The sequence below is a fragment of the Melanerpes formicivorus genome, unplaced genomic scaffold (genome assembly GCF_026170545.1).
Source record: "Melanerpes formicivorus ecotype bairdi unplaced genomic scaffold, bMelFor1.0.p_v2 SCAF_12, whole genome shotgun sequence".
Classification (NCBI taxonomy): Eukaryota; Metazoa; Chordata; class Aves; order Piciformes; family Picidae; genus Melanerpes; species Melanerpes formicivorus.
In genome coordinates, this window is record NW_027142364.1 from 20,868,573 (window position 1) to 20,884,173 (window position 15,601).

General features: G+C 46.2%; 1 protein-coding gene across 9 annotated transcripts in view; it reads left to right on the forward strand.

Moving 5' to 3' along the window:
* ATP13A3 (ATPase 13A3) overlaps nucleotides 1-15,601 on the forward strand; it is a 77,464-nt gene that overhangs the window by 27,269 nt on the left and 34,594 nt on the right. For all 9 annotated transcript variants that reach the window (XM_068145640.1, XM_068145639.1, XM_068145642.1 and 6 more), the window contains 8 exons: nucleotides 491-664; nucleotides 1,887-2,057; nucleotides 2,860-2,930; nucleotides 9,772-9,852; nucleotides 11,270-11,339; nucleotides 12,603-12,737; nucleotides 13,914-13,986; nucleotides 14,663-14,794. In XM_068145640.1, the coding sequence (XP_068001741.1) occupies nucleotides 491-664; nucleotides 1,887-2,057; nucleotides 2,860-2,930; nucleotides 9,772-9,852; nucleotides 11,270-11,339; nucleotides 12,603-12,737; nucleotides 13,914-13,986; nucleotides 14,663-14,794 (907 nt within the window). The remainder of the gene's footprint in view (nucleotides 1-490; nucleotides 665-1,886; nucleotides 2,058-2,859; nucleotides 2,931-9,771; nucleotides 9,853-11,269; nucleotides 11,340-12,602; nucleotides 12,738-13,913; nucleotides 13,987-14,662; nucleotides 14,795-15,601) is intronic.

Genomic DNA, 15,601 nt, shown 5'->3' on the forward strand with positions numbered 1-15,601 from the left:
TTCCAACCTGAGTAATTCTGTGATATTGCTAGCACCAGTAATTCAAAACTCTGCATGCTAGCTAATCAAATGCTGACGTGGCAACATCAGCCTCTGATAATCCCACGTCTGCTTTGGCTCGTCAACGCTGTGCTGCATCACAGGCAAAAACTGGGGTGCTCACTGAGGATTAATGCAGGCAACCTCAGTTTGTAGGGAGCAGTGCAGAGGGGAGACAGGCCTTTCACTGAAATGTTTTAAACAGTTTGGATGTTCTGCCTTTGCCAGGCTCTTACTGATGTTTGTATTTCTGACTGAGCAACACGCTGCTCCTTTTCGTTGCCCCTCCATCGTACGTTAAGTTTGTAAAGCCTTCTCTCCCCTCAGAAAACACAACCTGAAATTTGCTTAGCTCTAAATGCCATACCTTGTGAAAAATGCATGTTGACTTCCTGAGCCAGAGTGATTAAGAATGTCATTGTTTGGAATTTGTGGCCTTGTTCCCATGCAGGAGATCTATGGCTATGATCTGTGTCGCTGGAAGCTGGTGCTAGTTACTGTGGGAGTGATCTGCTCTGGTGGCTTTCTTCTTCTCCTCCTCTACTGGATGCCTCAGTGGCGTGTGAAAGCAACATGCAAAAGGACTACACTTAAAGACTGTGAAGTGGTTCTGCTGAGAACAACTGTAAGTCTCTGGGGGGATGTGCTGCTCACTTTGCAGTGAAATACACAAATCCTCACCTGCAATGTAGACATGACTGATCCCCAGCACTGCAGACCTCTGCATGTATGGAAAACTGGCACTGTTTGCAGAGGACAGGGCTTTTGCTTGTCAGGAGCACAGGGACAGGCTCTTCTCAGAGATGCCCAATGATAGGCCTAGGGGCAGTGGGTGCAAGTGGAGCAGAGGAGGTTGCATGTGAACATCAGGAAAAACTGTTTCAGTGTGAGGGTGACAAAGCCCTGGAGCAGGCTGCCCAGAGAGGTTGTGGAGTCTCCTTCTCTGCAAACATTCAAAACCTGCCTGGGTGTGTTCCTGGGTGATCCTGCCCTGGCAGGGAGGGTTGGCCTGGGGGATCTTTCGAGGTCCCTTCCAACCTTAATGATCTGTGCTCCTATGAATCTTAAGAATTAAATGAATGCTGTTGCCACCAAAGGTTACAGAACAGATACCTTGTTCAGACAGCCTGAGAACGTGGCTTTCCGGTTTCCTCTTCCTTCTCCAGCAAAGATGTATTTGTTGAATCAAGGTGTAACTGTGCACCCAAGTGTAGTTTCATTTCAAGTGATTCTCTTCTTCCACAGTTGCTGTGTGCAGTACCTGGTTTTGATCACACAGAATCAAGCAGATTGGAAAAGGCCTCAGAGATCATCAAGTCCAACCTAATACCTAACACCTCCTGACAACTAAACCATGGCTTCTAGTGCCACATCCAGTCCTTTTTTGAACTCCTCCAGGGCTGGTGACTCCACCACCTCCCTGGGCAGCACATTCAAATGGCCAGTGAATCTTTCTGAGAGGAACTTTCTCATCACCTCCAGCCTAAACTTCCCCTGGCACAGCTTGAGATCTGTTAACTAGCTTGAAGTTTCAGAGTGGATGTAGCTGCATGCATAGGAATCCCTTAGTTCCCTCTGGTACATAACAGCTCTATTAAATTGTGAAGGGCTGAAGATGGCAACATTCAAGTACCAAGACTCATTGCTTAAAGACTCCCAAACTTCTAGTGCAAAAAAATACCGTTTCAGAAGGGATTCTAAAGGGTAGCTGATAGTAACTTGCTATCTTTTGTAGTTGTGTGGGCTCTGCTACTCTCTTGTTGGCTCATTTTGCTAAAGCTGCTGAAATGCTGTTTCAGTGCTATTTCAACCAACTAATTGTGTTTTTTTCCCCTGCCTTTTTAAAGGATGAATTTAAGATCTGGTTTTGTGCAAAGGTTCGTGTTATGCCTTCTTTGGGAGCAAATCCATTACAGAACCCCAACCCTGTTGTACCCAAGGCTTCAAATGGCCACGCTGTCCATTTCTGTGAACCTGCTGCAGAGGAGAATAAAAATGATCTGAAAAAATACTTGCCTGTAAGTAAATCCCCAGTACTGCACTTGCTCATTGTCCCAAGTATCTGAAGTAGTATCTGGGGTAAACTCACCCAATATGGTACCTGGGAGCTGTTACTTGTGCCTCAAGGTCTGACTCACTTTTGGGGTGGATCTGCTGGGTTGAGGCAGACCCCTCCCCACCATGGGCAGAAATAACGACTCAGCCAAAGGGATTGCAAAAGGGATGGAAAGCTAAATGGGAAGCGGTGAATGTTTGCAGAGAGCCAGAAGCACAGTGACAGAGAAGTCCCAAAGCAGACCCAGAAACATCCCATCCCCACCTGAGGGTGCCCCCAAGACCCCCAGGGCTCCTTCTTTCCGCCCCCCCCCCCCCCTCCACTGCTAGACTAGTCTCAGCTGGCCAGATCTGAGACTGGCCAAGCCAAGGCCAGGAGACATCTCCTCTAAGTTACTGGGTGGCGGTGAGGGGAGAAAGAGGAAGTGCCAGACCCTGCACTGGATCTTATAGTGGCACAGAGAATTATGGTATGAAATACCTAGTTTCCTGTGTCCACCCACTGGGCTGGGCCTCTGGACACAGGAAGCACCCCCATATGAACACAGCAGAGGGCACCCAGCCCCAACTGCTACGGTGGAGCACAAATCTTTTCCTCAGCCGCCTGGTGCTGGAGACTGAAGAATGCCTTAAAGATGAATATGAAAGGAAGGTGTTCATTTTTCAGTGAAGGGTTTTTTTCCTCTAAATGCACTTGCTTGCTGCTTGCAATGCAGTCAGAAGGGAGGTGCTGAGCTTTGACTGGACTGTCTGTTGCCCTTGCAGATTCGTTATTTCACACACCACAGCGTGAAGTATTTCTGGAACGATTCCGTTCAGAGTTTCGGTGTCGTACGGTGAGGACTTCTTTTGTCTTTCCTTCTGGGTGATGCTTCAAACTGCTTTTCCAGCAAACAGTGAAACAGCAGACCCCAGAACGTGGTGAAAACTGGTATAGCTTTCTGGCCAGCTGTTTCAGCTCATGGAGACTTTGTGTGTGAGCTGTGGGAGGTTTTAATGCAGCCTGGCTTTGGAAGGAAAGTGTGCTATGTGCAGGCTGACAGGTTGCAGGCCTCTGCAGGCCTTTTTTGCCTGTTCTTGGAGTATTATGTGGGAATCAGAGCACCTGTTTGTAGAGAGTAGTTCTCCTATACATGCTTAAAGCCAACATTTGCACTGTCATGGTTACAGGTCAGCATGGCAGCCTTCACACTCAGACAAAAATCCTTCTCTCTTTCTCCTACTCTAATCACTGTGCATGAAGTAAAGTTGTGGTGTCATGAGGGTAGGATTACACTGTGTTTATAGCAAGACACTTAGAAAGGATTGTGAGAATATTCAGACACAAATCTGCTGCTTTTGGGGGGACGGAAGGTACTTTGGTAAGTCAGATCAGATACCAGCACGGGGATTAATTCTGCTGCCTGGTTTCCTCTCCCTAGCTTCATGCACAAATTACTTAGTGCTAAACTTTTCTTCTGAGGGAATAATTTAGATTTCTTTGCATTGCTGTTGAGCTACACTCAAAAGGAGTATCTAGGAAGAGAGGAATTCAGGGAGTATCTTGTTGCTCACCTTGGTGCACTTCTGTTGCTACCCAGCAGTCCAGTTGAGCTGAATTTGATTCCTCTTGTTACTTTTCAGTAACAAACCATTCTGTTTCTAAGATCAGGTGTCTTGCACTGCCCTTGAGACAAGAAGGCCAGTGGTCTCCTGGGGTGTATTAGAAGAGGTGTGGTCAAGAGAGGTTCTCCTCTGCCTCTATTCTGACCTGGTGAGGCTGCATCTGGAATCTTGTGTCCCTCAGTTCTGGGTCTCTCAGTTCAAGAAGGATCTCAGGGAACTGCTTGAAAGAGTCCAGTGCAGAGCCACAAAGATGCTGCAGGCAGTGGAACATCTCCCTGCTGAGGCTAGGATGAGGGAGCTGAGGGCTCTTCAGCTTGGAGCAGAGGAGCCTGAGGGTGACCTCATTCATGTTTATGAATATGTGAAGGGTGTCAGGAGGACAGAGCCAGGCTCTGCTCACTGATGTCCCATGACAGGACAAGGGGCAATGGGTGCAAGCTGGAGCTGAGGAGGTTCTACATGAGCATAGGAAAAATTTTTTTAATGTGAGGGTGCCAGAGCCCTGGAGCAGGCTGCCCAGAGACGTGGTGGAGTCTCCTTCTCTGGAGGCATTCAAAACCCACTTGGATGTGTTCCTGTGTGACCTGCTCTAGGTGATCCTGCTCTGGCAGGGGGCCTGGACTTGATCTTTTGAGGTCCCTTCCACCCCCTAATGTTCTGTGATTCTGTTTTTCCCTGGGCAGTACTGGCTACACTTACAGAATGTGAGGCTCTCAATCCAGCAGCACTGTTACATGGTGTTAGAGCTGAAGAAAACTCTCTTTTTGTGATGCTGCTGGTAAGGCCTGGAGCTGACAAGTGAAATGAATGCAAGCTTCTCCATTTTTGAGAACTGCTTGTCAAAATAAGCAGCTCAGATCAGAGGCATAACCTCTTTTCAACTTAAATCAGTGTTCACTACCTTGAGCCATCGTGTGGAAAAGTCCAAGCAGCACACACAGAAAAGCAAAGAAAAAGGATTAAATTTCTCTAAGAGCAAAGATGCCCTGCAAATGTTTCCTACCTTCCCAGAAAACGTGCATGCAACTAGAATGGGAAGTTACCAGCCATGGCAGCCATTGAAAGAAATCATCATCATAGAAGCAGTTGGAAAACTGAGCACTGCTTCACTGGGAGGCTGGAAGTGTCTCAGTTCATGTGTTAAGCCTCCCATAGTGATGCAGGTAGCAAAGCTTGTCAGTTTGCTTTACAGGATTGTTTTCATGTCTACAGTTATCATCATAGTATCCTAGTATCAGTCAGGGTTGGAAGGGACCGCAAGGATCATCTAGTTCCAACCCCCATGCCATGGGCAGGGATACCCCACACTAGATCAGCCTGCCCAGAGCCTCAGCCAGCCTGGGCTTAGACACCTCCAGGGACAGGGCCTCAATCACCTCCCTGGACAACCCATTCCAGGGCTTCACCACTCTCATGGGGAAGAACTTCCTCCTTAGATCCAGCCTGAATCTCCCCACCTCCAGCTTCATTCCATTCCCCCTAGTCCTATCACTCCCTGAGATCCTGAGCAGTCCCTCCCCAGCCTTCTTTAGGTCACCTTCTCTTCTCCAGACTGAACAGCCCCAACTCCTTCAGTCTGTCCTCACAGGAGAGGTGCTCCAGCCCTCTGCTCATCCTTGTGGCTCTTCTCTGGACACCTTCCAGCACCTCCACATCCCTCTTGCAATAGGGGCTCCAGAACTGGAGGCAGTACTCCAGGTGGGGTCTCCCCAGAGCTGAGCAGAGGGGGAGAATCACCTCCCTTGCCCTGCTGGCCACACTTCTCCTGCTGCAGCCCAGGCTCTGATTGGCTTTGTGGGCTGCAAGTGCACACTGAGAGCTCCTCCTCCCCCAGCACCCCCAAGTCTCTCTCCTCAGGGCTGCTTTCCAGCCAGTCCCTGCCCAGCCTGCATTTGTGCCTGGGATTGCCTCCACCCAGCTGCAGGACCCTGCCCTTGGTCTTGTTGAACCTCCTGAGGTTGGCTTGTGCCCACCTCTCCAGCCTGTCCAGGTCCCTCTGGCTGGATCCCTTCCCTCCAGCCTGTCTGCTGCACCACACAGCTTGGTGTCATCAGCAAACCTGCTGAGAGTGCACTCAATGCCACTGTTGCTAATTTAAATTGGTTAAAGGGAATATTTCCCCCAGCTGAGATTAAAAAAACCACTCAGGACTATACTTTTATGCTAAGAACAGGCCTGGGGAAAAAAATCACAGGACTGCATGTGCTTAGGAAAAATGTTGTTCCTTAACATTTAAGCAGTAACTTGAAACTTGGCATTTGTTGGCTGTCTGACTGTGCCTTTTGATGTTCTTGTGATAACTCAGCCAATTGATAAGCCCTGGAAAAATCTCAGATATGCCTGTGAAGTTATGTGAACATTTATTCAATCACATTCTTGTTGATATGCCAAACTTTCATTTGTTTGGTGTATTAGCAGTGACTGAGCCTGAGGGGGTTCTCCTTCCCCTCTACGCTGCCCTGGTGAGACCTCACCTGCAATACTGCATCCAGTTCTGGGCTGTCCAGTTCAAGAGGGACAGGGATCTGCTGGAAAGAATCCAACAAAGATCTACAAGGATGGTGAAGGGAGTGGAGCACTGCCTGATGAGGAGAGGCTGAGACCTGGGGCTGTTTAGTCTGGAGAGGAGAAGACTGAGAGGGGATCCAATAAATGTCTATAAATATCTGAGAGCTGGGTGTCAGCAGGGAGGGGACAGGCTCTGCTCACTTGTGCCCTGTGGTAGGACTAGGGGCAATGGCTATAAACTACAGCACAGGAGGCTCCACCTCAACATGGGGAGGAACTTCTTCACTGTGAGGGTCACAGGGCACTGGAACAGGCTGCCCAGAGAGGTTGTGGAGTCTCCTTCCCTGGAGACTTTTAAGCCCCATCTGAAAGTGTTCCTGTGTGACCTGTGCTAAATTCTGTGGTCCTGCTCTGGCAGGGGGGTTGATCTTGATGATCTCCAGAGGTGCCTTCCAACCCCTAACATCCTGTGACCCTGTGGGATCTGTGGCCCCTTGTTTGGTCAGATACTGTAGCTGAGCTGGACACCATTATTTAGCAGTTGGATAATAGAAGAGAAACAGCTGGGTCTGACCCTATACTGGTAGAGTACTAAGTCACTTTTGCACAAGATCAGATAGAGACCTGAGTTTGCTCTAACATTCCTCCAAGGTGAATTGGGGATGGTTATGTAGTGGAGTGCTGGATACCACCTGCCACATAAACAGCTGAACTTCAAAATGAGCAATAAGCCAAAGAGAAGCCTTAAAAACTTGGCCTTCATTTGTTAGTCTCCTCTTTGGTACCTGTAAAACTCAGGAGCTGGTGTTGCCTAATAACATGGTAGTTAATATTTGTAAAGAGATGATGCAAAAGGCTGAGGGCTTGACAGTAAAATCCACCAGGTGAGCAGCCCAGCTGCAGTGATCCAAGCACTGCTTTGTGAAGAGAGGTTCAGGTAACTGTGAGAGATGGAACAGTTTGGTCACATAATTAAACACTTAGCACGATACAGAAGGGAGAAAAATCACAATATCACTAAGGTTGGAAGAGACCTCAAAGATCATCGAGTCCAACCTGAATGAAGCCCTCTTGAGCAGCTCCTTTGGTGAGGAGAGCCTGAGTTTCAGAGCATTGTTCTTTTTATAATGGCATCATATTAAGATCACTGTTTAAACACAGGAAACCCAAGTGTAATTATTCTTCAGCTAAATCAGACGTGGTCACATAGCCAGAGAGGATGCAACTTTGACCTTGTATGTCTGTTTTGTTTTAACTAGTGTCAACTCAACCTCTGAGTGAGCTGATGAGTGCTTTATGTAATAAACTATGTGCACACAGGGATTTTTAAGTAATGCCCTGGGAATTCAGTGCTATAAAAAGCAGCTAACATCCTGCTAGTAGCTGGGCATGGCATTGCACACATAGGTATGCATATTTGTATATGAAGGGCTTGGGTTTAGAGATCCAATCTTAAACCCACTCTTAACAAAAGAGGAATCATTTGGGGTAGAAGAGGAGGGAAGGCACAGTTGTTAACAAAGGATTTTAAGGTAAGTAGACAATTAATAATCTTGGAACTTCAAAAAATGAGGGAAGCCTTCCAAATGTGTGGCCAGATGAACACATCAACACTTCCACACTTCCACCTTCTGGTTGTTTTCACAGTTAGTTGGCAGAAACGTGATTCTAGCCTTTGCATTAGTGGGGATGTTTAAAGCCTTCCCTGTCTTCAAGGGAATGGAAATGATTGTTATATGCAGGCTCCATGAGGAGCAGCTGAGGGAGCTGGGGTTGCTTAGCCTGGAGAAGAGGAGGCTCAGGGGAGACCTCATTGCTCTCTGCAACTACCTGAAGGGAGGTTGTAGCCAGGTAGGTGTTGGTCTCTTCTCCCCGGCAGCCAGCACCAGAACAAGAGGACACAGTCTCAAGCTGTGCCAGAGGAGGTTCAGGCTGGAGGTTAGGAAGAAGTTCTTCCCAGAAAGAGAGATTGCCCATTGGAATGTGCTGCCCAGGGATGTGGTGGAGTCCCCATCATTAGAGGTGTTTAGGAGGAGACTTGATGCGGTGCTTGGTGCCATGGTTTAGTTGATTAGATGGTGTTGGATGATAGGTTGGACATGATGATCTTGAAGGCCTCTTCCAACCTGGTCTGGTCTGGCCTATTCTACTCTGCTCTGCTCTGCTCTAGTCTCTAGTCTAGTCTATTCTATATTCTATTCTATTCTATCTGCAGATCTTCTCAATGCCATCATTTGCTTTCACAGCAGGTAGAAGAGCCATGTGTCAGGTGTGTCTTCCAGTGATAAGGCAGCACTTAAAAAATAGGCTGTGCTTTACCTACTCATGGATAAAAGCTTGCTAGCAAGATGCTGCAGTACAGCTTCAGTATAGATTTGGTACATTGTTAATTGTTTCTAAAGTTCCCATTACTGCTTAGAGACAAATGAAGGTGATTGGAAGAAATATTAACAGATTTTGCTATTTTTTTTCATATAATGTTTTATAAAACTTGCTGACCTTTCCCTTAGAGGCCTTTGAACACTGCTCATGCTGGTATCTGACCTAATTGCTTTAAGTGCATCTTGGATTTATGGTTGAAATGGAGCATCTCCCTTGTGAGGAGTGGAGCATCTCCCTTGTGAGGAGAGAGTGGGTCTGTCTAGCTTAGAGGAGGCTAAGTGGTGACCACGTTCATGTTGATAAAGGTGTGCAGGGTGAGTGCCAAGAGGCTGGAGCCAGGCTCTGCTGGGTGATGCCCAATGCCAGCTCAAGTGGCAATGGTGGAAGCTGAGGCAGAGGAAGTCCAGTAGAATAGAATAGAATAAACCAGGTTGGAAGAGACCTTCAAGATCATTGTGTCCAACCCATCAACCAATCCAACCTACCTAAACAACTAACCCATGGCACCAAGCACCCTATCAAGTCTCTTCTTGAACACCTCCAATGATGGTGACTCCACCACCTCCCCAGGCAGCCCATTCCAATGGGCAATCACTCTCTCTGGGTAGAACTTCTTCCTAACATCCAACCTAAACCTTCCCTGGCGCAGCTTGAGACTGTGTCCTCTTGTTCTGGTGCTGGCTGCCTGGGAGAAGAGACCAACATCCACCTGTCTACAACCTCCCTTCAGGTAGTTGTAGAGAGCAATAAGGTCACCCCTGAGCCTCCTCACAGTGAGGGTGACAGAACACTGAACAGGCTGCCAGGGCCTGGAGTCTCTCTCTGGAGATACTCAAAACCTCCCTGGATGCATTCCTGTGTGAGCTGCTCGAGGGGATCCTGTTCTGGCAGGGGTTGGTCTGGATGATCTTTTGAGGTCCTTTTCAGCCCCTAACATTCTGTGATTCTGTGAAATAAATACAACTGTCCTGCAAAGCCAGACATGTTAACTAGAGGACTGCTTTTTCAGTGTCTCACTGGTGGCTATGGTTGCGAGCACAGCTAGGACAAAGTGAATCCATAGGCTTTGTTCTTTTATCATACAGTGTAACTCTTGGTAGAGACCTAGCTCTTGAGCTACTGAACACTTAGTTAAGGAACTTGATACTTAAAATTAACTCATTGACTTTTCCCTTTGCACAGAGGTCTGGATGAATCTACATTCTGCTCTTCAATCCATAACGAGCACAGCACAGGGCTGACAAAGGAAATGCATGATTACAGGTAAGACTGCAGCATTTGAGAGAAGATTTGGGTGTGCTCTCTTACCTGTGTTCAAACTGTTAACCAAACTGGAAGGTGGTTTAGTGATTGGTGTTGACAGGCAGGCTCTTACACTTGCTTCCGAGTGAAGTTCTTTGTTTGCCTATACTTGAACAGTGCCTAGGCCCTGGTATGTTTTGGCTCGCTTTCCTCAGACTTCACTGCCCATGGCAATTGGAAATACTGCTTGGAGTGATTGGCAAATTACTGAAATCACTTTTGCTCTTTAATTTTGAGATGAAATGAGTATACAAAAAGAGTAGCAAGCAGTTAAAGTGAAATTTGGCAGCTGATGTAAAACAAAGGAGTTACTTTCCCCACTTAGCACACCTTTAAGTGACATCAATGTTACCATAAGAGAGTGTCATTGTTAAGGGGCCTGTAGGGGTTCAGAAGCAAATAGACTAATTCCCAGTGGAGAACAAATCAATAAATCAGGAATTCTTTAGCTGTAAAGATGATTTGTCTCAAGCTGCAAATTGCTGATGGGAGCATTGAGGGTGATGGCTGCTACTTGTTTTCTTTCTCATCCTTCTCTGGTTGTCATTGTGAGAGAGGGGTTAGTGTGCTAGATGGCAGATAAAGACGACTGGATGCCAAGAAGCAGCAAACCTGGCCTAAGCTGCAACTGATTTCCTGTTTTAGGAAGGTCAGGCTGAGACTTCCCAGGTCTCAGAACTTTGGCTTTCATTTTGAAAGCTTAGTTAGTGTCACAGGTGTATCCCATAGCTCACATGGATCCATCTCTGGTTGGTTGGGGTTAAATACATTCCCCTCTTGTACTTCTGGTTAGTAAGAGCTAGGGAAAATAATAGTCATTATTTTAGACTACCAGTGTAATTATGCTTGTCAGGGGACAGCTGGGCTACATAGGTAGAGAAAAACTTAGTCTAGAGAACACCTTTAACTTAAGTGGTACATACTGCAGGGATGTTCTTTTTCTCTAGTTCTCAAATGTGAACAAGAATCTTGAATGCATGTTGTGAAAATGCAGATAATGTCCTTCAGTGGTGCTGTCATTTTTTGATACATTAACTAAACCAGAGTAATTACGGTTCTGTTGAATTCTTGGCTATTTTTCCCCTCCAAAACACTTCTTAGAGTTTAAAACATGGAATGTATTCCATAAGAAGATCCTCTAAGAGCTTCTTTATGCCAAGGTAACTAAACTAGCTTAGATCCCAGTTTCTTCTCCCACCATTCATGATTTGCCTTTCTCTGTGCTCAGAATAAGATACAGAACTATGATAAATAAAAGGGGCCACAGACCAAGTAGTATTTGATACTTAGTCATGGTAAAGGAATTTCTTTCAAGTGAATAATGTTTCTGATAAAAAACATTGCTTTCTTCTGACATGTTTTTCTTCTTTTAATGCAGAAAAGCATTCTATGGAGTAAATGAAATTGCTGTGAAAGTGCCTTCCATTTTTAAGCTTCTGATTAAGGAGGTAAGAGGTTGTCTTTAACAAATGGAAAACAAAGGAAAAAAGGAAAAATGACTTTAAGTACAGTGACTGTTGGGCTGCTCTTCAGATATTAATACAAGCTGCAACCTGCCTCCAGAGCCCAGCACTGTAAAGCACTGTCTGAAACCATGGACCTTTGGTTTTGAGCTCTCTAAATTTGATAGGGGCCTTGGCTGTAAGCTCTTCAGAACCTGGTACCTCAGCAAGGCCATTAGAAGGACATTGAGACACTTGAACGTGTCCAGAGAAGGGCAACAAGGCTGGGGAGAGGCCTTGAGCCACAGCCCTGTGAGAAGGGGCTGAGGGAGCTGGGGTTGCTTAGCCTGGAGAAGAGGAGGCTCAGGGGAGACCTTCTTGCTGTCTACAAGGGAGGTTGTAGCCAGGTGGGGGTTGGTCTCTTCTCCCAGGCACCCAGCACCAGAACAAGAGGACACAAGCTGTGCCAGGGGAAGTTTAGGCTCAAGTTGAGGAGAAAGTTCTTCACTGAGAGAGTCATTTGTCATTGGGATGTGCTGCCCAGGGAGGTGGTGGAGTCCCCATCCCTGGAGGTGTTCAAGAGGGGATTGGATGTGACACTTGGTGCCATGCTCTAGTCATGAGGTGTTGGGTGACAGGTTGGACTTGATGATCTTTGAGGTCTCTTCCAACCTTGGTGATGCTGTGAAGTGTGTCAGAATTCTGTGAGAGGATATGCATCTTATTTCCTTCTCGCTAATTTCAAAGATAAAATGACTGTGTCCTTATCAGCCCAGGGATTATACATTGCCAGATAGGCACTGAATCAAGTGTGTTCTGGCACATGCTGTTGTTGCATTTATGTCATTTGCTCTTGAATAATGGTTTTGTGATCCATTTGCTATAACAATGCATGAAAGAAACTTCTGAACAAAGAAACTTGGGGTAAGAGCTTGAGGTGGCAATGCATGTATTAATAAACAGATAGTAACACTAATGAACTTAAGAATTGCAACTTAAGGCCCATCAGATGCTCCTGTGATTTTGCTTCGACATGTAAGGGAAAATGCATCCAGTCTTAAATAGGTTTGTGTCATTTTTTTGTGCAGTTGAGGGCTTGAGGATGTAGTGAAAAAGGGGGAGGAGTTGGCCAAAACAGACAAAATTCACATATAAAGAACTGAAAAGTTTCTCTCCTCCATGGAGGAGGAGGGGGAGGAGGAAGATGTTTTTGCTGACAGACTGCATGTGACCTCTCGGTGTAACTTGACTCTCCTGTCACCCTTCTAGGTTCTCAACCCTTTCTACATTTTTCAGTTGTTCAGTGTGATATTGTGGATCACTGATGAATATCACTACTATGCATTAGCAATTGTGATCATGTCTGTAATATCCATTGTTAGCTCCCTCTACACCATTAGAAAGGTAAGTTCAAAGAACACCGAGCCATCTCTTCAGACCTTTACTGGTCACTGTATTTTGATGTGAAATTGCTGACAGTTCTCTTTGAGACCCTTCTCTGCTGACTTGACAGATAACAGAAACAGTACCTCACTGAAATGAAACCCTCACACAAGCTTATGCCCCAAGTTGTGTTGACAATAGTGATTCCATCTTGCACCGTGTCTGTTTGAAAGAGTCCGGTGCAACCGGGCGCCAGCCAGGCAGATTGATTGTTAAATTGGTGATGCATTTTTGTCTGTAGGCTTGGCTGTAGCTCTTGGAAATCAAAGCAGTAGTTATCCTTAAAGTGCAGTCTCTGAGTTCAGACCAGAGACAGCACTCCACAAGCCTCTCCTTACAAGCCCTATAAGGAGAGGCTGAGGGAGCTGGGGTTGCTTAGCCTGGAGAAGAGGAGGCTCAGGGGAGACCTTCTTGCTGTCTACCACTCCTTGAAGGGAGGCTGTAGCCAGGTGGGAGTTGGTCTCTTCTCCCAGGCACCCAGTACCAGAACAAGAGGACACAGTCTCAAGCTGTGCCAGGGGAGGTGTAGACTGGATGTTAGGAAGAAATTCTTCACAGAGTGATTGGCCATTGGAATGTGCTGCCTAGGGAGGTGGTGGAGTCACCATCATTGGAGGTGTTTAGGAGGAGACTGGATGGGGTGCTTGGTGCCATGGTTTAGTTGATTAGGTGGTGTTGGGTGATGGGTTTGGACTTGATGATCTTGAAGGTCTCTTCCAACCTGGTCTGGTCTGGTCTGGTCTGGTCTGGTTCGGTTCGGTTCGGTTCTGTTCTGTTCTGTTCTGTTCTGTTCTGTTCTATTCTATTCTATTCTATTCTATTCTATTCTAGGTTTACACAAGTACTGCAGTTTTTACTTCTGTGTGTTAGCTTCCAAATGTTTTCATAACATTTTCTGTGTCACTGTGTATCTGCTTCCAGAATGCTTGAGAAGCAGGAACCTTCACAGGTTCCATAAACTCAAACTTAATTTGCCCCTGGGCTTCCTAAACTATATTCAAGAGAAGGTTTTGAGTAGCATTTTGTTGTGAGAGGATGTTAGTAAAGAATCTCAGCACTTGTAGAGATAGAACATGCATTTAGAAGACGACAAATTGTGCTTCTAAGTAATGAAAAACTCTTTTCTCTCTTTTGCAGCAATATGTTATGTTACATGACATGGTAGCAGCTCACAGCATTGTCAGGGTTTCTGTCTGCAGAGGAAACCAAGGTAAATTTCACAGGCAATTGAACAGTTTAAAGTTGATGTGTGTTTTTCTTTGATCAGCTTCAGGCACTTGCATTTGTTACTAAAACTGCATGGCAAAAGTAGTTGCAAAGTGGAATTTAGATAGGATTGTCCTCCTAGGTAGTATCAGGTTTGTGCTAGATCAGGTGCTTGTCCTGTTCCTGTTTCCCATTATGAACCAGGCCACATACATGACTGTCATTACAGTTTCTTTCTAGGCTTAAAGACCTGCATGCCTTGGATTTCAATGAGAACTGATACCTAGAGGCTGCAAATTCCTTTTGGACCTGTGCTCATTTGGGTGCCACAGTAGTCAGGTTGTGGGGTGTGATACACTGGTGGATAAACCATGCATTTGTGTTGGACTTGTGTTTGTGCTGGAGTTGTACTGTAGTCAATTGTTGATAGCTTTTGCAGAAGGTTGACTTCTTCCATTTAAGATGAGCTATGTCCTTGCTCTCTAGAGTTCAATCTGTGATAGATTTTGGTTTTATCAGTGGCTTTTTCTCTATCCTTCAAAAAACCTGTCATAATGCCACAGATAAAATGGAGTCTAATCTTAACTGTCACCACCTGGAGCTGGGCTGTGAGGCTCTTCATCAGGTTTTGGAGTTGGTGGTTTGTCTTCAGGTAAACTTGTTTGTGCTTAAACCCTCAGAAATAGAAGAAATCCTTTCCACCGACCTTGTGCCTGGAGATATCATGCTGATTCCATCCAATGGGACAATTATGCCCTGTGATGCAGTACTTCTCAGTGGTACCTGCATTGTGAATGAAAGTATGCTAACAGGTAAAGTAAACTTCATGCAGTTTTCTGTGGCTAAAATTACTAGTCTATGCCTGTGTACATGCTTAACTTGCAGAATGTTCTGGCAAGAGTAGATATGGTTAATTTATCTTGAGACATGGATGTTCTGGCAATGACAATTCCCAGCATGCATCAAGAATAGTGTGGCCAGTAGGAGCAGGGAAGTCATTGTGCCCCTGTACTCTGCACTGCACTTGAGTCCTGTGTCCAGTTCTGGTCCCCTCAGTTTAAGAAGAACATTGAGACACCTGAACGTGTCCAGACAAGGACAGCGAAGCTGGGGAGAGGCCTTGAGCACAGCCCTGTGAGGAGAGGCTGAGGGAGCTGGGGTTGCTTAGCCTGGAGAAGAGGAGGCTCAGGGGAGACCTCATTGTTCTCTACAACTACCTGAAGGGAGGTTGTAAACAAGAGGAGGTTGGTCTCTTCTCCCAGGCAAGCAGCACCAGAACAAGAGGACACAGTCTCAAGCTGCACCAGGGGAGGTTCAGGCTGGATGTTAGGAAGAAATTCTTCATAGAGAGAGTGATTGCCCATTGGAATGTGCTGCCCAGGGAGGTGGTGGAGTCCCCATCATTGGATGTGTTTAGGAGGAGACTTGATGGGGTGCTTGGTGCCATGGTTTAGTTGATTAGATGGTGTTGAATGATAGGTTGGACTTGATGATCTTGACGGTCTCTTCCAACCTGGTTTATTCAGAGAGGTGATTCTGCCACTTTACTCTGGTGAGACCTCACCTGGAGTACTGCATGCAGGTCTGGAGCCCTCAATAGAGGAAGAACATGACCCTGA